Raw genomic sequence first — 18849 nt, forward strand, 5'->3', positions numbered from 1 at the left:
AGCATGGATACTCTTCAAGGCGATTGAGATTTAACAAAAGGGATTTAGTAAATGGTTATTCTTGCTTGACTCATTCTTCTCAATCGTAGTCCTGTAAACACTCGAATCTCAGGTGCAGTAAATGCAGGAATCGAAAGGGGAACTTGTATATTCTAGTTCTATGGTTGACCTTTTACAGGAATCGCGATTCATGGACGCCGAACACAAGCCTGTTCCACAAGCACTTTGACAAGGCTGACCGTTGACACAAACGAAATGGCAGAGAAGGTATTAAACACTTGATAGAAGAACCACAACGCACAAATCATGGAAAATAAAAACATAGCGAGTACATCACAGAGCCTCGATTGCTCTCCGAAGGACTTCCAGGCCCCTATCTGTGAGTTCCGCGCCGTGATCATTGTCTGTTTCCTTGCTGGTTGTCTCTCGGAGAGCCCAGGCGATATCACTCCACCAACCGAGCCCAACGAGCCCTCCGCCCTTGCGGCGCTCAAGATTCTCGGTAAGTCGGCTGGTGTGCTCCCACTGCTTAGCAGCGACTTCGGCCCTCTCGATGACGGTATTGGAGATTCCGCACATAGCAGCGCAATGCATACCAAAGCTGCCTTCGGCAACACCGGGCTCGAGCTTGTACAAGAACGTGACACGGCGCTCTGCTTCGTCGACGTGGATTTTCATGCGTTTAGGTGCGATCTCCGGGTGACCCTCAAATTCGGCGGCGAGGGAGTGATAGTGCGTTGCGAAGAAACCGAGGGCGCCGATGTGGGTTGCGACGTGGTGAAGAACCGCCTGGGCAACAGCGACGCCGTCGTATGAACTGGTCCCGCGGCCGAGTTCGTCAAGGATAACTAGGGAGCGTGGTGTTGCTTCGGAGAGAATCTTCTTGGTTTCAGAGAGCTCGACGAAGAATGTAGATTGGGCAGCAAAGATGTTATCGTTCGCGCCTAGGCGCGACATAATGCGGTCGACCGGGGTTAGGCGGGCGGACCTGCAAGGCATGTAGCAGCCGATTTGGGCCATGATAACAGCAACACAGGTCTATGAAATGTTAAATTAGTACTGCAGGGTCATGTAGGGTTACTAGGGGACGAACCATGCGAAGGAGAGTGGACTTTCCGGCCGCGTTGGCGCCAGTAAGCAAATCGATGTTTGGAGCGCTACCACCCAGTCGAACGTCATTGGGAATAAAATCGTCAACAGAGGAGAGGAGACAAGGGTGTCGAAGCTCCTCGAACTCCAGCACACTTCGTTCATCGTCAACGAACACAGGGCGACAGCTCGGTTCGCCTAGATTTGACGACGCCTTCGCCAGGCTGATCAAGCAGTCCAGCTGCGAGACAACCCGAACAGCGGAAAGCCAAGTGGAGTAATGCTCGTCGAAGCGGGCGAAGAATCGTTTCGAGACTTCCTTAACAATTTGACTATGGGTCTCCTGGGCTTCTTGCAATCTGCGGATGGCGGTGCGCAACTCAGGGAAGTAGTACCGTTTGACCTGCTTCGTTGCTGACATTTGATCCCAGCTCCTGGGGACATTCTTCACCTTAATCGGCACTTCCATCTGGTAGATCTCTTTGCCATTGTCCCTGTAGACGATGGCAGTAGAGCCTAGCTCACTACGGACCCGTTTCAGTAGATCCTCTAGGTCTTGGTGCAACTGTTTGATAGTGTTCTGAGATTTATCGAAATCTTCCTCAACACCGGGTTTGGGTACTAAGAGGCCGCTCTCCCTTGCTTGGGAGTGGTCGAAGGCAGTTTTCCAGTACTCTAGGAGCTCCGTCAAATCGGGCATTAAGTTGATCAACTGTCCAATGACGCCTTCACCCGAACCGCTATCCTTGAGGATGCTCATAGTGTATTCGATCTGTTCAAAGCCTTCTAGCACCCGTACGAAATCTTGAGCCCTGCAGCTTGCAGCATGGATGCGGGATATTAAGCGCTCAAGATCCGGCATCTTCGTGAGCTGAGAAGAGAACTGATCCCGGACGCTGGGATCAGCGTTCAAAGCATCCACGGCGTCCAACCGGGCGTTGATCTTCTTTGCATCGACCAATGGGTGGCATACCCATTGCTTGAACATCCGCTTTCCAAACGGAGTGATACAACGGTTAAGAAGCTGGAAGAGTGTACCATCGATGCTACCATCGAAAGAGTTTGCAAAGATTTCCATGTTGATCAGAGTTTGGCCATCCAGAACAAGACTAGAAGCCTTCTTGATGGGATCGTACCACGAGAAATTGCCAATCGTGATCAGATCACGCTCGATCTTTAGAAGCCGGAGGTATTGTACCATGGCGCCAAAAGCCGACATCACAAGTTCCTTGTCACGAGCCTGTCGAAGAGCCTCTGGCCAGGAGTCGAGGTTATCGCTGTCTCTGGAAGTAAAATACTCGCTCGCATCGAGCTCTTTCACGGTGATGTCAGCCTCCCAGAACTCCTTGCCCGGCTTGAGATGGTTCCAGATCGTTGTCGGGCCTGTATTGTTCTTCAATATGCGTAGGGCTTTCTGAGACACGGTCGATTTCTCGAGAAGAAGTTCTTGTGGCCGTGTTTGCGCAACGAATGTCTCAAATTTGGTCATATCTGCATCGTCGACGAATTCCGACAGGAAGAATTGTCCTGTTGCAGTGTCGACGAATGCGAGTCCAAATGCCGGACGATCTTCAATAATTGCCTCTTTGATAGCCACACAGAAGGTGGACATATCGTCCTGCAGCATAGAGCCTTCAACAAGGGTACCTGCAGTGAGAACACATGCTAGTTCTCTCTTAATGACTTTGTCCTGTTTTCCTCCAGCTATCTTGCCTCCCCTTTCACGCATCTCTTTTCCTAGAGCCGATTCAGACTGATCAACCCTGGCAATTTTAAACCCTTTTGCCACGAATTGATTTGCCCACTGGTCCAAGTTCGACTCGGGAACACCCACCATGCGCATGTTCACACGATCAGTGAGCTTCAAGTCGAATAACTGGTGTCCGATGGTTGCGTCATTTTCATAAAGCTCATAAAATTTGCCCTTCTTGAAAAATACAATAGTGTCCCAGAACTTCTGCTTGATTTCCCAGTACTGCTTCTCGAAGGGAGAAAACTTGGACCATGCTAGAGGAGGGATATAAAGCGTGCGAGGATCGTAATCAGGGTGGCCAATGGGATTACCGTCAATATCCCGGATGTTCGCAAGCCACGCATAACGTTGCTCCGGTTCTGTGGTATGTGCTTTGGGTTTAGATGTGCTGGATGGTGTCTTGGAAACAGAGGGCCTAGCTCGAGCCGGACGAGCTTCTGTGTTCTCAGGATCAAAGGTCCACTTCATTGCTGAGCCCGATGAGGCGTCAGGAAGTTCCAAGTCGCGGTCCTCATCACTGGCAGCTGGCAGGAGTGAAGGTGATGACTTGCCCTTCGGTTGACTGGCTGGCTTCTTTCGTTTCTTGGTAGGTTTGGCCTCGTCCTCTGACTCGTCGGGAACAACAAAGTCGTCCATTTCTGGAGGAATCAGTAACCATGCTGGAAGAACGAACTGCGAGAGTACACTCACCGTCGTCAGAGTATTCGGCCTCTTGTGCATCCTGCTCAAAGGCTTCATCACTATCGGGTGATACCTTCCTTCTTTTTGAAGCCCTGTTGTTCTTCCGAGTCGGACGGAATATCTCTTCATCGTCGTCTTCGCCCTCGGAGCCGGATTCCATGTAGTTCACTTTCTTCTGGCCCTAGATTGAAGAATTAGGTATTTGGCTAACCGATGAAATGGTATAAGGGTTATGGAATATACCCGCCGTGAAGGAGAATCGGTTGTCTTGGGAGCAATGGGGCTAATCTGCATAGAAGCCATTGTCACTGTAGCCCATGGGTACGCAGTCGTGGGAAGAAACCATACCTGCTTCTTATCATCTTCCTCATCAATCAATCCCAAGTCGCTACTTGGCACGGGTGTAAGGTCTTGCGTGAACTTTGAGGCGGCCTTCGCGGACCTCGCCTCGTGCTTGACGGTAGATGGGAGGGATTCAGATGCTCCCTGGGCGGGCGAAGATGTGGGTTCAGCAATACGTGTCGAAGGTGTAGATGGCGAGGACTTCTGGAAGAATCCCAGGATTGACTTTTGGTTCTTCATATTCTGCGTGCTGGACGTTGACTTTCTGAGCGGAGTCGCCGCGGGTGGTGAGGAGGCGGGCTGTCCTCTGGCCATCTCAAACAACGCGCTCTATCGCGTTCTATCGGCAGATCGATTCAGAACTGCGTCATTCCAAGTGAAGGGACAGTCAATTGCGCGATGTTAGAGGCTTAAACAGGTGCTTGAGCTGTCGAAGGAGGAGTATGAGAGAGTTGGGGGAAAAGATGCAATGGAGTGATTGATAGATCGACTCCGCAGGGCTCAGCGTCACGCGTCGACGCGTTTAGTGGTTTCTCGCCGCCGCCCTGAATGATCAGTCATCCTGATCGCAAACAACATTCTTCGGCTACAAAAGCACTGGATTGTAAAGTTAAAGCATTTGGCGAATAATACCAAATCGTGGTTTATTTTGAAGAGTGGTCTAACTTTATGGGTAATGATACATGTGGTCTATATTTACAATATTATCGTAGTGTACAAGTACAGGTCAGAAGTATGCAAAACGACGCCAATGGAGGCGTTCAGCGTCCTGATACCTTAATCAGAAGCTTTTGGTTCTGTTGTCTCGGAGTTTGTGGACTCAGCCTCCGGCTCCCACCCGGGGGCTGTGAGACCGAGCTTTTTGAACTCCTCGTCCGTGACAATGTTCACTATCTTCATTTTCCACTTGCCCAGCTTTAGGATCAAGAGGTCGTTGTTGATGATGAATTCTTGTGTTTTATCGGCCGTCCAGGTTTTGATGGGCGTGAAGGTCAGCGCGTCTGGCATCCCACCACCCTCCATTGATCCGCTGATACCAGGACGGCTTCCCACGGAGGCACCTTTGTTGGCGATGATACGGTGACCCTCGCTCTTGGTGGACACGAGACCGGCAGACCACATGATCTTGTGGAATTGCTGGTTGAAGACAAGTGACTGCGGGAGAGTCACCCGTGCTGACGGCATGTTGGAGAAGTTTGTTTGAGGCGCGTAAGGATTTCCAGACTGAGGGTTAACGAAGCCAGACATGTAATTTTTGGGCTGGTTCGAACCAGATCCAGGAGTTCGGGGAAGGGGCGTGGGCTCTGCTGTCGAGGACCGTGGCCTAAACAACTGCCGGTGCTGAATAGCCACAGCATCGGCTTCAGCTTTGCCGTGGATAAGTTCAACAAATTCCGAGGCGAGAGCGTGTTGGGCCACTCGCTTTGATGGGTCCTGGTTTTGTTCTTCCATGATTCTTGAGATTTCCGGCAGAGGCAAGAAGGTAAACATCTTGAGATACTTCTCCACAACATCATCGGGAGTGCGAACGAAGAACTACGAGAGTCAGTGACAAGGTTCCTTTATCGAAATGCTTAGACTTACCTGATATAGTTCGAAAGTGGATGTCATATCCTTGTCCAGCCAGATAGCGTTACCAGCCGACTTTCCGAACTTTTCGCCGGACGGCGTTGTGAGCAACGGAGTAGTAAGACCGATGGGCCTGTCCAACTCATTCTCCAAATCATTTTGTTCCTCTTGCATAACAGTGTTTCGGCTAATGGATTTAACGGCGTCCATCCCAAAGAGAATGTTCCCATACTGGTCGCTACCTCCAACCTGGACCTGAACGCCTTTGCGAAAGAGCACCCACCAGTCCCATGCCTGCAAGAGAGGGTAGCAGAACTCAGCGAATGACATACCATCCCCTTTCGTTAAACGAGTCTTGACTCTAATGGAGATGAGCATATGTTCTCACAGTTCGAGGGCGTAGGCGACTCACGTATCTCTTCCTAACATGGGACCAAGACGCATATAGGCCCCTAGATCCCTCATAACCTCTAGAAAAGGTTGCTTGTTCCACCAGGTATTATTATTCGTTAGGGCTCGTCTCCAGACTGGAGTGCACTTGTACCCGTGCCTTTCACCATATTTTTCAATGCTTGCGCCGAGCTTTTTCAGCTGCATGTGCATGCTGGCCATGTTGGCTTTCCGAACCGAGGAATGAACTTGCTCCCTTCCCTTTAGCCGTCCTGTAGGGTCACCGATTCGTGACGTCGCACCGCCGAGCTGTTATGTGTAAGCCACAGGCCTTACTCAAGACACACTCCAGGGGACTAACCAGGAAGGTAACCGGCAAGCCCCAGACATAGCCCCAAGCGAGGACCATAAATGGAAGCATATGTCCAACATGTAAAGACGGCGCTGTGGGATCTACGCCTGCGTAGAGCCCGACTCTTTTCTCGGTAAAGACACGGTGCAGTAGATCTCGCTCCCTGCGAATCCAGACCAGCAGTCAGTAAATGCAGTGGCGCTTTTAGGGTACCCATCTGGAGCTAGAATATGGACTTACCCAACCACATCATGAAGTAATTCACGCTCTTCCAAGTGCTGTACAAAGCTTTTCCTTTTTCCCGCCTTGATTTCTTCGGCGAACCCTGCCCATTCTTTCTTCGCATCGGCCATTCGCTTCAAGTATGCTTGCGTGACGCATCGTTTCTGCTCTTGGTGGGCCCCGAGGGTATTGCGCGCGAGAGTAGGTCGAGAGCTATTGAGAAGAACGGTATTGGAATTCACACTTTCTGCGGTCCGTACATATCCACGAGCGCCGCATAATGACCGCGGGAGTCGAACGGTAGCCGGAGCGCGAAGACGTGCCGCATAGGGCAGGATGGCGGGGTGTGGCCGCATCGGACCGAACCTCTGTATGGGATTCAGTTGCGAGGAGATGGTTGTAACGTCCCGTCAATTCCTATTCACGGCGGAAGAGAGTTTTCTCGAAGAATGTTGCAGGTGATAAGAAGCTGGTCCGTCACTTTTTTTTTTGCGGAGAATCTTTAATGCGGAGCTCATTCCCGAAAGTTCGTAAAGCGCATCGAGTTGAACTTCGATTTATTCCCAGGACGATTGATTGTAGAATTAACGTAAGTCTAATTGGAACAGGGCCGTAATCTGCTCAAGTATTGTATTGTACGATTCATTCTCACTACGCTGCTCCCAAGCAGCCAGCGAACGCATTTACAGGCCACGCTCAAGCATCGCAAAAAATAGGGACAACAAAAGGGACATGAAAAAGATATGGAAGCATATAAAAGATTATAATCAAAGACTAGCCAATATAAGATCCACGCCAAAAAAATCCTGAGCCCTATCATTTGAATGATGGTTGCTGCCGTCTGGGCCAAGCATCTCAAGGGTCATGATCGCCGAAGAACCAGAGAACACCCCCAAGTTATGTAATGTATCAGAGATGCCTTCATCGCGTCCGCGAAGTAACAAGGTTGGTGTGCCGAACGCCGATATCATCCTCCCCCCATCCGGAACCAAGCAGCCCTTAAGCCCCGAAAGGAGAGCCAGCCAGGCCCCAAGAGGGGAGATGGATCAAATAATACACACTAGGCTTTCATCATCTGTATGATTGTTAGATTTCGTGGTAGAGTAAGGTGTTGTGAAAATGTTGCACTCACTTGTTCAAAACTTGGAAGGATGAAGAAAAATAAAGCTCCGCGGATTTTAACAGTTTTAAATGGTGGCGTATTCCGCGCTAGTCTGCTTTGGGCGGGCGGAGCTATTCTGCCGCGTATATTCATCGACAATGCAAGGATCAGGCGCATCTTCACGACAACATCAAGCTTAAGCAGCTTTTCTTCTCTCCATTTGCTGGATCTTTGGACAATGTTCGTGGGTCGAGCTGCGCATAATGGCGCTCGCCTGCGCGCGAGCTATCTCGAGATCTTCAACTATGTTCGCCGCAGTCAATTGACTCCTAGTCCAGCATCATACGTTCGCATCGCATCGTCGCCTAGAGCTCTCCACGGAGCTTCATGTCTTCGCCAACAAGTTAAAGGCTCTGAACAATCATCAGACATTGCGCAGCTGCTAGATAATTATAAGAAGACGGGTATGTCTGAGCATCCCGAATGGGTCTCCTCTACAATTCGTCATCTTCAAACCAGCCCGCTAATAGCTATGTTGCAACAGTTGAATTTCCTCCTGCTACATGCGACTTTAGTAAACTCATAGCAGAAGCTTCACCTGATCAAGAAATCGTTCTTCATGGCTACCTCGGTGTCCGAAATGACATATCGAAGAAGCTATCCTTCGTCCGGTTACAAGACCCGACCATGAACCACAGCATACAGCTCGTATCGATTGCTGGTAAAGGGCCGTCTGAAATCCTCAAAACAATCCGGCCGAACAGTCCCGTAGTAGTGAAGGGGAAAGTTAAATCTAAGCAGTCAAAGAGTGCGGAAATGGCGCGTCGAGACCCCTGGGAGATTGTCCTCGACGATATTCAACTTCTCAATGACTTCCCGAGTGATATTTGGATGGCGCCAGACATGGCACATCCCCCTAAACACAGGCACCTGCAGTTACGGACAAGCAGCGAACTCCGTGAGGCTCTACGATTCCGAGCAGAAGCTCGTACAATCTGCAGATCGGTACTAGACCAGAGCCAGCCAGGTTTTATAGAGATCGAAACTCCCCTACTATTCAAGTCCACACCTGAGGGGGCTAGAGAATTCCTAGTGCCCACCCGGAAGCGTGGACTAGCATATGCACTCCCGCAGAGCCCGCAACAATACAAGCAAATACTCATGGCCAGCGGAATGCCTAGGTATTACCAGTTTGCGCGCTGCTTCCGCGACGAAGATCTCCGTGCCGATAGACAACCAGAGTTCACTCAGGTATGCCCTTCATTCTCCCGATTTGGACGACACGCTGATTGACATCCTTGACAGCTCGATCTCGAGATGTCGTTTGCCACAAGCGAAGACGTGATGCGTACTGTTGAAAACCTCGTTCGCCAACTCTGGGCGGAATTGATGGATACCAATGTTCCCCAGGGGCCGTTTTGGAGACTACCATACCAGGAAGCGATGCAGCGTTATGGCTCTGACAAACCCGATACCAGATATGGGATGGAGATCTATAGGATTGAGCATTTGCTCCCCGTGGATCTTGTCCAGAAGATCACACCACTAACAAAGCCTATTGTCGAAATATTCAAAATGAAGGGCAAGGATAATGATGCAGCTGCAACATCAGAATTCATCACCCATTTTCTCGACTCGCCCGCCGGCACCCCATTCAACGAGAATACACAAGGTGCACCGGGCATCTTCGTTTACGACACGAAGAAGCCCCTGTGTGGCCTCCAACCATTTGGCTTCCAGGCTGCAGAATACGTGGAAGACCTTCTTGACCCTGAGCAGGGCGACTTGCTCGTAATCCAAGCCCGTGAAGACGCCCCTTTCGCAGGTGGCTCGACCCCGATAGGCGACCTTCGTCGCGCTCTCCACTCTGCCGCGGTGAAAATCGGGTTCAAAGAACCACCAACAGGCTTCGAGTTCCTCTGGGTCGTTGACTTCCCTCTCTTCTCCCCCTCCACCGAGTCAGAACCGGGTCAAGGCGGAGCAGCCGGAATATCCTCGACACACCACCCTTTCACAGCACCCAAGACCGCCGCTGACGTGGACCTCCTCCTTACCGACCCCACAAAGGTCGTCGCTGACCACTACGACTTAGTCGTGAACGGCGTTGAACTAGGCGGCGGGAGTCGCCGTATCCACGATTCGGCAGTGCAGGAGTTCATCCTCCGCGACGTCCTCAAGATGCCGCAGGAGCGACTCGCTGACTTCTCGCATCTGCTTGAGGCCCTTCGCGCTGGATGTCCTCCGCATGCTGGTCTGGCCCTAGGCTTTGATCGACTTGTGGCTGTTATGCTAGGCAAGGAGTCTGTGCGGGATGTTATTGCGTTCCCTAAGATCGGAAAGCTCGGTGAAGACCCCATGGTCAAGGCTCCTGGGCCGGTGAGTCAGGAGGCACTGGAGACGTATCATCTTCGTCTGCTTGACGAGCAATAAACTACCGACTCTTGGGCGGCTGTATAAATAACCCATGTACTATAAAGCGCTACCTGTACATTATACGGAAAGCTGGGCCCTACCTCGCCCTTAGGCTCGTTTACAACAACGGCCTTTATGCCATATCTCTCATTCAAAGGAAATCACATTTTCTCCCTTCTGACTTTTGCTTGCGCAATACGTACCTATCGCGTCGGTAACTTATATATATACAACGGAGTGTAGCCCTAACATAACATCTAACCCGCTAAGATTACAGCGGAAAGAGGTGAGAGACCGGGGAAAATAGATGGATGATGCTAGCATTTCTTGTATTCGCCATGTATATGTACATTGAGTATAAATCAGAAAACGAGAAGGCACCATATACCTCATGCATAACGCCACCCTATACCAAAGAGAAACTAATACATGGCTGAGAAGAGTATCATGGCCGAGGCTCAGCCTTCCACACCTAGCGAGCGGCCTAGCCTTATGAAACAACGCTCGGGCGGGGGTTACTGGTGGGCTCAACTGCCTTTCCAGAAGCCACATCGTAGTATACATAATCGTCGTCATCGTCGTCTTCAATCGGTTGGCCGAAGGCGCTTCTCCAGACACCGTCCCAGAGGCCCTTCTTTGTGACGAGGCCACCAATAAGAAGAATGGGAAGTTGCCAAATGCTAGCCCAAAAGAGGCCGCGCGCACTCCCATTAGCACCCTGGTGCTTCCAGAACTGGTAGGCCTCTTTCACTAGCCAACCGTTGGCGAGAGTGCTGCTAACTAGATAGCCATGACCCACAACGCCTACCCACCAGAGACCGATTGAGAGCGGAAACATGAGGACTGAATAGCGGAGGGCGACGCGAGCATTGCGAGCGGGGTTTGTCCAGCATAGCATCTTGTATCCAGCTCCCTTATACTCCTCACGGATGGTGTGTGATAGAGCGTTAAAGTGGGGGAACTGCCATGCAAACAGAATCCCAGCTAAAAGCCACCCTCCAATACTATCTTCGCTGAAAAGCATGTCGCGCCATGTGTCGTGCCCCGTCGTTGCTGTCTGACCTGCTGCCGCAACCCACCCCATCAACGGGGGAATACCACCGACTACAGCACCCACCCACGTGTTGATCACATGGATCCGTTTCAAAGGAGTGTAAACAAATGCATATAGAGCAATATTTGCGGCGGACAGCCCCGCTACCGTGGGGTTCGTTCCAAGGTATAGTAGGCCAAGCCCTATCGCGGCCGTTGCGAAGGCAAAGACAACAGCTGCTCGACGAGTGACGAGCCCCCGTACTAAGGGCCTATTGCGGGTTCGCGACATCAGAGCGTCATATTTCGGCTCGAAAACCATGTTCAGAGTATTGGCGCTGCAGCAGGATAGGAACGTGCCAGTTGTCAGGTAGAGAAAAGTGAGGGTGGATGTTGAGAGAGTAGGAAGGTCAGAGATAGATGGGTCGAGGGTGAGCAAAGTCGATATCGGGTACATCCCATATGTAGCCGTTGTCGAGAGTAAGATCAGGAATGATAGACGTGGTTTTGTGAGAGCGAAGTAGGCCGCCAGCTTGCGGCGTAGCGATGTCTTGGGAAGTGCTGCAGAGAGCTTTGACAATTGCGCAGAGGCATCTGGCGGGAGCTGCTCGGCGCCATCATTTTGACCTGCAGCCTCCTTTAAACGTTTCCTTCGACGGTGCGGTAGCTCGGACTCGGCTTCTGTGGTTGATGTGCTGAGGTTCGACGGTTCGACGGTCGGAGGGCTGGAAGGATTGGAGGGTGAAAGTGACGTGAACAGCGCAGGTTTGGACGTCGTGCTAGCGACGCCTTTATCTGTCGAAAAATATGTCTTGTTCAACGGCGACGAGGGCGATTGTCCTGCAACGCTTGACTGCAACCGCGAGAATGAAGCGAGCCGGTTGAGTGCGGGGACAAGCGAAGGACTGCGGCGGAGGCATTGGGAACACAATTGAGATGCATCTCGCGCCGTCCCTAGCCTCCGCAGGGGGAAGCGGGCAATGATCATGACAGCAGATGGCACAAGACCGAAGAATTGGTCGCTGCCCTGGTCGATCAGAGACAATCGTGAAAGTTCAAGACGGCGTCGGGAGAAAATCGTCGGGCAGGGCGGCAGAGACCATAACCGCAGCAACTTTTTGGAAGGAGCCAATCAAGCTGGCTGCAATCATACCACCTCTCGTCTAGTCTCTCCATCAGCCTGCTTTCTCGATATATCAACTCGTGCGCAAGTGCATATAAGAAAACTACTGCCATGGACGCAATTCAAAAGACCCTCGTCGATCCCCTTCAGCCCTATCTGCGCCCTGTCGTTTCTGCTCTCCCGAAACCTGTCCACGATGCCATCATTTCGCTAGTTGGCTCCAGCTGCCACAACACGCTTCTCGTCAACCTTGATCTTGCTCAAGACCCTGAATGCACGTCTCTTGCGATCTCCAAAGCCCTTGGTATTGGCATTGTTGGTGCCAGTGGCATTGTGAAGGTGCCCCAGATTCTGAAGTTGATCCGTTCGCGATCCTCTGCCGGTGTGTCCTTTGTGTCTTATGCTTTGGAAACCGCCAGCCTTTTGATCACCCTTTCCTACGGAGTTCGCAATCAGTTCCCCTTTAGCACCTATGGTGAATCCGCATTCATCGCCGCGCAAGATGTTTTGGTTGGAGTATTGGTCTTGACATACGCTGGTCGAACGGCCGCCGCAGCTGCCTTTGTTGCAGTCGTTGCCGCCAGTATCTACGTACTGCTGGTTGACACTTCTCTTGTCGACGGACAGACAATGGCGTACCTGCAAGCTGGCGCCGGAGCTTTAGGTGTGGCCAGCAAGGTACCGCAGATCCTCACCATCTGGCAAGAAGGAGGAACTGGACAGCTCAGTGCTTTCGCGGTATGCCAACTTGATCTTCAAATTGTGGGCGTATGCTAACTATCATTGAAGGTTTTCAACTACCTTGCAGGCTCCTTGTCCCGTATTTTCACCACCCTCCAAGAAGTCGACGATAAGCTTATCCTATACGGGTTCCTCGCCGGCTTCTCACTCAACCTCGTCCTCGCGGCCCAGATGCTGTACTACTGGAACAGTCCGGTGCAGCCCAAGAAACAGAAGAAGCAGCAGCCGCTGCAGCAATTCAAGGCGAAGCAGGTGCGCGAGCCGAAAGCAACCCCGGCCGTCACCAGGAGCACAGGCGCTTCTCCGTCCCCGAAGCCGTCCGGAAGAACGCCCACCACTCGCCGCCGCGGTTAAGAGGTCTTGCCGCTATTCTCTTTTATATATTAGTTTAATCCATTGACTCTTCAGAAGAATGCCAGTTTAATTTTCAGGGAAAATCTCCGTTCTGAATCACCAATATCACCGCTGACCCGGGAGAACCCCCGTAGTCATATACCGTAAGATATCATCGAGCGGCACCAAGGGTCCGGCATTCTCTTGTGCGGCAGCTTCAGCGCCTGCCCCCGAAGGCGCAATATCAAACTCAATCCCACTCCCAGTGATCGACTTCCGCACACCAACAACCTCCATCTCATCCGGCTCCTCTTCCTCTTCCTCCTCACTACTCCCCTCATCATCCTCCAACGTCCTCGTAAGCCCCAGCTCCGCTGCAAGCCCCTGAACTCCCCTCTCCCTCTCCTCCAACGTAAAATCTCCTCCCCAATCCCTTCTCCGCGCCTCCATATTCGCCTCAACAGGCGCCCACTCCCACAAGGCCGCGAGATCCCCCTCGCTCAACCCCGCCGCACCTCCATTCCCGAAGCCCCCAACAATAGCCGAAGAAGCCCCGCCACCAGACGGGGTACTACCCGATCTCGCAAGCGCATTCGCATCCCCCTTTCGTCCGCGCGAAACCCAGTCATCGACTCTTGGGTCGAGCTTCGTCCGTAGCAATTGCTCGAGTGTGTTTCCGTGGGTCTTCGTTGGGAATTCGGGGGCGGGGTATGCGGAGATGCTCCGGAGTAGCTCGTGGTTTTCCGAGAGGTGTGTTGAGAGCGTGAGCAGGTTTGAGGAGATGATGCTTGCTTGGGATTGCAGGGAGGGCCTGTGTTGTGTGGATTTTGTTAGTCCTCGCGTTCGCCCAAACGAAACAAAGCATAAGGCAAAATGAGTTGAGGGAATCGAGCGCACCATGATGGCAGTGGATCAGATTGGTTTAGACTTGTGATTAGAGAACCCAAGGAGTGGGTGAGTTGTACGAGGCGTTGGCGAGATTGTTCGAGGGTTTTTATCTGGTCTTGGGTTGGGGTTGTCATTTCTGTTTAGGCTGTCGCTTCCTCTGGTTGTCTGAGTTGTCGTTGAGCGTTTGAGGGGTAGAAGGCTCGTTGTGTTGGTGGAGAGCTGAAAGCGAGGAGTGGAAAGTTGAATTGAAGATGAAGCTTTGGGCAGCTTCTGTGCAGAAAGGCGAGGCCGAGGCGGAGAAGATCTATCGCTCTAACTCCGCACAAGTAACCTTGAACTGAACAATAACAAACACCTCTCACCAGATACAATTACACCACATCACGACCTACTATCTAAGAATAAATCATGTTGATATTTTTAGGAACTCCATCGCTGGGCAAGATCCTTTGCTATTAATAACTCTCCCCTCAATTGCGGGTGCAGTAGCCTGAAACGTGCCGGCGCCTAAGTCCTCCCTCCCCCTCCACTCAAGGGGATATAAGAGAGCGTGCCAACTCGTCTTACCTGCTGGGGTCTCACTCTCATTCTGCTCAACTTGCGCCTATGTTTGAACTGAGGTTCCTTGAACTCCTGGACTATTGAAATATGCATGCAAAGAGGTGATGTATTAACGGATTAGTCTTCGAGGGTTGTGGGTATCTATTCAACAGTGGTTCATGGATAACATGGTGTGGCAGGACACCAAGAGAGCAAACAGGCGGATGGGAAGAGGGGGATGAGGATGGAATGCGGAAGCAAAAACGATTGGCAAGATCAGGATGGCGATTCCACAATCACATGCGCTGATCTCGAGCAACTCGACTCGAGTGTCAACAATGATACGGGGATCAAGTTTACTGGTCGCAACAAGTTTGGGTATGGCGGATGTTTCATTCAGCCGCCCTCATCTTCCCATTATTCGACATGGACGGCGGCGGCGGGAAATACATCTGCTGGGCCTGCGGCACCTTCTCCTCGGGCGAGTATGCCGTGGATGGCGACGCAATTACCGGCTCAACAAACTTTGAATACCCGACATCTTGCCCGCGCCCATCATTATCCACAAACCCCAGCCCGAACCCGAACCCAGGCTGTGGCGACGAGTACATCGTCTGAGGCGAATATATCGCAGGACTATACGGACCCTGCGCCTGCGCGGGGTACTCCATAGCCCACTGTGGGGTGCTGATGCCCGTGTCGTTCCAGCGCGCGTGCAGGTGTCCCGACTGGTGGAGGCGACGGACTTTCTTGCGGCGCGAGCGGATGAAGAAGAAGCAGCCTAGGGCGAGGATGCAGAGGAGGATGACGAAGCCGAGGATTGGCATTGCGATTATGAGGGCGAGGTTGTCGGGCCCCGAGGAGCCGGAGCCTGAAATTAGGTTTGCGGTTGAGGAGGGTAGGAGGGATTCGGAGAATATTCGGCTAGGAGAGATGGGGAATTCTTCATCTGTGGGAGTTTCGAAGTGGCAGTTGTAGCGGAGGGACTCGAGGACTGTATGCACTTCTGTGTGAGTATGGCAGGGAAATATGTGTGGAGGGTTAGGACATACAGTTCGCCAAGTACACCTGGCTGGTGACCTCGTTGGATGTGAGGTTATAACAGATGCCACAGTCGGTGATCTCGTTGTCGGCGAACGATGTGGTACCGCACCAGGTGTCTAGACTGAGAGGAGAAGGATCCTTGAGCTCAAACTCGAGTGCACTCTCCAGGTCCTTGCATGCGACAGGACACGAATTCGAGATCTCAGTCACCTTTTCCGGGTACCCATAAACACACGAGGTAAAGGCATACCGAAGGTTATCTAACAACAAAGCAGGTCAGTAAATTTCCCGCGACTCCATTGCCACCCATTAGAAACGTACAGAGACCCCATTCCATATCCGACTGTCCGGTCGTGCCATCGGAGTAGGTACTCTGCAGCTGGCACTCAATGCAGTCCTCAAACTTCCTTCCCACTTCGCTATCCTCATACTCATGATCCGCACACACGATCTCCTCGGGCGTCGTAGCCTTCGACGGACTGCACCGGCTTTCACAGGGCGAACCTGGTGTTGTGCGCAGCCCTAGAGAAAGCTGACCGAGAAGCAAGAGGACCGCCCATCTCGAGGCAGACCCTCGGCCAAAGCCCGACGAAACCATCTCAATACACTTCACAAAACTAACGAATGAATCAAGGGAAATCGCTTCAAGTTCAGAATAACGAAGGTCCCAGAGAAGCCCAACGGCAAGCGAAAGTTGGCTTCTCTAGCATTGAAACCATACCCCTCCTAATCGAGAGCGAGAGGTCCAGTACCTAGAAGGTAATTAAGCGGTCGAGAAGAAAGTGCACACCGTAGCGTAGAAACCCAAGACCCGCAAGACAAGAGTGCTTATTCTTTTCGATTTAAGTAACAAGTGCGTGTGCAGGTGAGACTCGAGTCGCACGATCAGCGCCCGACAGGCATCCCGAACTCGAACTCGAACTCGAACTCGCAACTTCCCAGGAAGATCCAGGATAGCCCCGGCCAGAGGGGAAGCGAGATTGATAAAAAGCCCGGGGTCAGATTCCAACCCAGGCCCATTAACCCAAGAAGAGAGAGTGTTCGAACTCAACGGAACCGGTCAGACCGTCCTAACGTCGCAGTGCGATCAGCAGCTCGAACATACTGACTGGGCGAAGAAATAAACAAGACGTGCTTGAGTTGCTTTGGGGGCGCTACTGCAGCCAGAAAAGGGCCCCCTCCTCACCGGGCCGGACATCCAGCCATCGAGCTCGCTGCTTCCAGCGAATCAAGAACATCGATAGGGGAGCGCCGACGAGGGGATGAGAGAGCAAGTCACAGTCGTAGCGAGAACTCAAGTGTGACAAGCGTGACGGGATTGGGCGTTGGCGGGGATTGTGATGTGACCAAGACTGCAGCTCGACTGCAGCGTGTTTGCCGCATGTTATTCGCCGAAGGCTTCGCCCAAATTGACCCCTCTTTTCGAAAGCGTTGTTGCCCTGCACGGTCGCTGGTTCTCATTGGCTAGGGCCCTCGCAGTAGTTTGTGATGGGGGCAGCAACTCGGAATTTGTAAATGCTCGAAGGATTCGGACTAGATGGGAAGAACGGAGAGCTGCCGCTTAGACGGTGGGATTCATTGGAAGAGAACGTTCCGTGGCTGAGATGTCACTTTGAGGAAGCAGTGAAGAAAATCCTCGTCACGGAATGCTCTCGTCGCTTCGTTTTCGAAGGAGGCCGCTCCTTTACTTGGCCAAGTATTAATTAAGCGGGTTCATCGGACAGGGATCGATCTTGTATGATGAATCTGGCTTGGCCATGTCTTAGGTGCCCATCTTCCAGAGCAAGATTGTATCACCACAGCACAAGTGAAGCAACAACAGCCACCCAATAAGTATAACGCCACTATGCAGGTTGTATCGTCGCTAGGAGGCCCAAAGCAAAAGCAACAGTAGAAAAAAGGAAACAAAACTCCAACACAAAGAAGCAGTCATCCACACATTGGCTCAGTTCAGTCATGTCTCAGATCATCCGTGATACAGGTATAAGTCTGGTTTGGTTTGATAAGCAAAATCTCAGCGAACAAAGAAAAAGAAAGCCCATTTCGACCATCCTTAGCGTCCCCAATAATAATCGATTAGCCGTAAAGTTCATCGTACGAAGGGACCAGTTGCTGAGGCTGCTGCTGCTGCTGTTGTCCAGGGGCCGGCCCCGCGTCCCGAGCCTTTGCTCGTAGAGGAGGGTTCTTTTCGTGCAGCGAAAGGGAATGCGGTGTCGGTGGATGTCGTGCGAGGCGAGAATCTTCAAGGCTGAAACTGGTCCGTTGCGAACTGGCCGTGGCCGGTACAGAGAATATCGCGTCGGTGAATGTGCTCTGGCCGCTGAAACGTCTCATTCGCGAGGTCACAGATAATGGAGGCGATTTCGAGCCTCCGGATTTCGCGTCGTCTGCTGTCCCCAGTTTCCCGCGTGGAGAGCCGAGGGATGAGACGTCGTCCACCGCTTCGTCTGCTGAGCTGTCTCCGAATTGCTTCTCCTCCCAGGCCTTTGGGAGGCTTATCGGTGCGCGTTGCGCGGTTTGCGGCTCTGGAGAACTGGTTTTTGTTCTGGATCGTCGGCGGACTCGTGCATCGTAGTAGCCTGTAGGCATGGCTGAAGAAGAATCGAGCGATGTCTTTCGGCTCTCTGTATGTCGTCCGTTGGCAAGTGTGTATGGCTCAGAGGACTCCCCAGGGTTCAATTTCCATGCGTTGCCGTTGCCGTGCTCAGACGACCTTGCGGAGACAGGACTGGCTCTCGTGGAGGCAGCGTCATACTGGCTCCAAGACCCGTCGTTCGGACTGGAAATGGCCATATCCCCCCATCGCGAGTCAAAATCCGACGCGAGCTTGCGCTTCCTCCGAAGCCGTTGAATGATAGCCGTCATGACCTTTAGAGGGTTCTTCATGAGGTGAAATTCTGAATAGCGTGGTGATCCGGTCAACATGAGTGCGCAACTCGAATTGTGGACCACTTGGAGAATACGTCGTCACTATGTAGAGGTGAAAAGGGGTGCGGAACATGCCAGGTTATGGACAGGGGTCGAAATGGGGCGACATGCAACTTTCACCAGGCAGATATGTACAGGCCAGTCTGCCACTGTTGACGGCCCCCGCGTGCGGAACCCGGGCTTTCAAGTCAAACGCCAAAAGGGCCAAAAGCGGCTTGAAAGAGCAGGGAGAGAAGTGCCGCAAAACCGACTTCCTGCATGAGGTAGAGCTTCTATCGAAGCATAATACGAAGGTAGCCGCGGCGACA

The 18849-nt window shown here is 52.1% G+C and overlaps 9 protein-coding genes across 9 annotated transcripts; 2 read left to right on the plus strand and 7 right to left on the minus strand.

Moving 5' to 3' along the window:
* Positions 1-19: 19 nt before the first annotated feature.
* On the minus strand, positions 20-4331 carry BJX68DRAFT_223230 (mismatch repair ATPase MSH6). Its single transcript, XM_071038111.1, has 5 exons — positions 3872-4331; positions 3767-3811; positions 3533-3704; positions 1094-3480; positions 20-1038 (listed from the first exon to the last, which is right to left on the minus strand). Exons 1-5 carry the CDS (start codon positions 4178-4180, stop codon positions 334-336), a joined length of 3618 nt encoding a protein of 1205 aa, XP_070905850.1. The 5' UTR covers positions 4181-4331; the 3' UTR covers positions 20-333.
* Positions 4332-4507: 176 nt separating this feature from the next.
* Positions 4508-6892, minus strand: BJX68DRAFT_11532 (tyrosine--tRNA ligase MSY1). The gene is made up of 5 exons (XM_071035993.1): positions 6417-6892; positions 6186-6339; positions 5847-6133; positions 5450-5795; positions 4508-5401 (listed from the first exon to the last, which is right to left on the minus strand). Exons 1-5 carry the CDS (start codon positions 6752-6754, stop codon positions 4643-4645), a joined length of 1884 nt encoding a protein of 627 aa, XP_070905851.1. The 5' UTR covers positions 6755-6892; the 3' UTR covers positions 4508-4642.
* A 14-nt stretch (positions 6893-6906) lies between these two features.
* On the minus strand, positions 6907-7477 carry BJX68DRAFT_223237 (uncharacterized protein). The gene has a single exon (XM_071038112.1). It carries the CDS (start codon positions 7216-7218, stop codon positions 6994-6996), a length of 225 nt encoding a protein of 74 aa, XP_070905852.1. The 5' UTR covers positions 7219-7477; the 3' UTR covers positions 6907-6993.
* A 205-nt stretch (positions 7478-7682) lies between these two features.
* BJX68DRAFT_223238 (aspartate--tRNA ligase MSD1) lies at positions 7683-10158 on the plus strand. The gene is made up of 3 exons (XM_071038113.1): positions 7683-7964; positions 8045-8751; positions 8806-10158. The coding sequence occupies exons 1-3, from the start codon at positions 7739-7741 to the stop codon at positions 9928-9930; spliced, it is 2058 nt and encodes a 685-aa protein (XP_070905853.1). The 5' UTR covers positions 7683-7738; the 3' UTR covers positions 9931-10158.
* Positions 10159-10210: 52 nt separating this feature from the next.
* cox10 (protoheme IX farnesyltransferase) lies at positions 10211-12004 on the minus strand. Its single transcript, XM_071038114.1, has one exon. The coding sequence runs from the start codon at positions 11930-11932 to the stop codon at positions 10403-10405; it is 1530 nt and encodes a 509-aa protein (XP_070905854.1). The 5' UTR covers positions 11933-12004; the 3' UTR covers positions 10211-10402.
* An 82-nt stretch (positions 12005-12086) lies between these two features.
* On the plus strand, positions 12087-13619 carry BJX68DRAFT_223240 (putative monosaccharide-P-dolichol utilization protein). The gene is made up of 2 exons (XM_071038115.1): positions 12087-12805; positions 12857-13619. The coding sequence occupies exons 1-2, from the start codon at positions 12179-12181 to the stop codon at positions 13160-13162; spliced, it is 933 nt and encodes a 310-aa protein (XP_070905855.1). The 5' UTR covers positions 12087-12178; the 3' UTR covers positions 13163-13619.
* On the minus strand, positions 13215-14406 carry med8 (RNA polymerase II mediator complex subunit MED8). Its single transcript, XM_071035995.1, has 2 exons — positions 14039-14406; positions 13215-13952 (listed from the first exon to the last, which is right to left on the minus strand). Exons 1-2 carry the CDS (start codon positions 14161-14163, stop codon positions 13268-13270), a joined length of 810 nt encoding a protein of 269 aa, XP_070905856.1. The 5' UTR covers positions 14164-14406; the 3' UTR covers positions 13215-13267.
* A 50-nt stretch (positions 14407-14456) lies between these two features.
* On the minus strand, positions 14457-16549 carry BJX68DRAFT_11587 (uncharacterized protein). The gene is made up of 3 exons (XM_071036004.1): positions 15935-16549; positions 15622-15873; positions 14457-15563 (listed from the first exon to the last, which is right to left on the minus strand). The coding sequence occupies exons 1-3, from the start codon at positions 16209-16211 to the stop codon at positions 14962-14964; spliced, it is 1131 nt and encodes a 376-aa protein (XP_070905857.1). The 5' UTR covers positions 16212-16549; the 3' UTR covers positions 14457-14961.
* A 1140-nt stretch (positions 16550-17689) lies between these two features.
* On the minus strand, positions 17690-18499 carry BJX68DRAFT_260575 (uncharacterized protein; the record flags this gene model as incomplete). Its single annotated transcript, XM_071043908.1, has 1 exon — positions 17690-18499. One exon carries the CDS (start codon positions 18497-18499, stop codon positions 17690-17692), a length of 810 nt encoding a protein of 269 aa, XP_070905858.1.
* Positions 18500-18849: the final 350 nt, after the last annotated feature.

The sequence above is a fragment of the Aspergillus pseudodeflectus genome, assembly GCF_044049435.1.
Source record: "Aspergillus pseudodeflectus strain CBS 756.74 chromosome Unknown BJX68scaffold_1, whole genome shotgun sequence".
In the NCBI taxonomy this organism is placed as follows: domain Eukaryota; kingdom Fungi; phylum Ascomycota; class Eurotiomycetes; order Eurotiales; family Aspergillaceae; genus Aspergillus; species Aspergillus pseudodeflectus.

What these genes read in the sequence shown, in the direction of transcription:
- med8 (XM_071035995.1), bottom strand. Translation starts at nt 14,163, where the DNA reads ATGACAACCCCAACCCAAGACCAGATAAAAACCCTCGAACAATCTCGC. An exon ending in TCTGATCCACTGCCATCATG is followed by an intron (nt 13,953 to 14,038) that starts GTGCGCTCGATT and finishes CACACAACACAG; the next exon opens with GCCCTCCCTGCAATCCCAAG.
- BJX68DRAFT_223237 (XM_071038112.1), bottom strand. Translation starts at nt 7,218, where the DNA reads ATGATAGGGCTCAGGATTTTTTTGGCGTGGATCTTATATTGGCTAGTC.
- BJX68DRAFT_223230 (XM_071038111.1), bottom strand. Translation starts at nt 4,180, where the DNA reads ATGGCCAGAGGACAGCCCGCCTCCTCACCACCCGCGGCGACTCCGCTC. An exon ending in AGGAAGATGATAAGAAGCAG is followed by an intron (nt 3,812 to 3,871) that starts GTATGGTTTCTT and finishes GCTTCTATGCAG; the next exon opens with ATTAGCCCCATTGCTCCCAA. An exon ending in CCGATTCTCCTTCACGGCGG is followed by an intron (nt 3,705 to 3,766) that starts GTATATTCCATA and finishes TCTTCAATCTAG; the next exon opens with GGCCAGAAGAAAGTGAACTA.
- BJX68DRAFT_11532 (XM_071035993.1), bottom strand. Translation starts at nt 6,754, where the DNA reads ATGCGGCCACACCCCGCCATCCTGCCCTATGCGGCACGTCTTCGCGCT. An exon ending in TTACTTCATGATGTGGTTGG is followed by an intron (nt 6,340 to 6,416) that starts GTAAGTCCATAT and finishes CTGGATTCGCAG; the next exon opens with GGAGCGAGATCTACTGCACC. An exon ending in GCTTGCCGGTTACCTTCCTG is followed by an intron (nt 6,134 to 6,185) that starts GTTAGTCCCCTG and finishes TACACATAACAG; the next exon opens with CTCGGCGGTGCGACGTCACG.
- BJX68DRAFT_11587 (XM_071036004.1), bottom strand. Translation starts at nt 16,211, where the DNA reads ATGGTTTCGTCGGGCTTTGGCCGAGGGTCTGCCTCGAGATGGGCGGTC. An exon ending in GGATATGGAATGGGGTCTCT is followed by an intron (nt 15,874 to 15,934) that starts GTACGTTTCTAA and finishes CTTTGTTGTTAG; the next exon opens with ATAACCTTCGGTATGCCTTT. An exon ending in CCAGGTGTACTTGGCGAACT is followed by an intron (nt 15,564 to 15,621) that starts GTATGTCCTAAC and finishes AAGTGCATACAG; the next exon opens with TCCTCGAGTCCCTCCGCTAC.
- cox10 (XM_071038114.1), bottom strand. Translation starts at nt 11,932, where the DNA reads ATGATCATTGCCCGCTTCCCCCTGCGGAGGCTAGGGACGGCGCGAGAT.
- BJX68DRAFT_223240 (XM_071038115.1), top strand. Translation starts at nt 12,179, where the DNA reads ATGGACGCAATTCAAAAGACCCTCGTCGATCCCCTTCAGCCCTATCTG. An exon ending in GACAGCTCAGTGCTTTCGCG is followed by an intron (nt 12,806 to 12,856) that starts GTATGCCAACTT and finishes CTATCATTGAAG; the next exon opens with GTTTTCAACTACCTTGCAGG.
- BJX68DRAFT_223238 (XM_071038113.1), top strand. Translation starts at nt 7,739, where the DNA reads ATGTTCGTGGGTCGAGCTGCGCATAATGGCGCTCGCCTGCGCGCGAGC. An exon ending in AGATAATTATAAGAAGACGG is followed by an intron (nt 7,965 to 8,044) that starts GTATGTCTGAGC and finishes ATGTTGCAACAG; the next exon opens with TTGAATTTCCTCCTGCTACA. An exon ending in GACAACCAGAGTTCACTCAG is followed by an intron (nt 8,752 to 8,805) that starts GTATGCCCTTCA and finishes CATCCTTGACAG; the next exon opens with CTCGATCTCGAGATGTCGTT.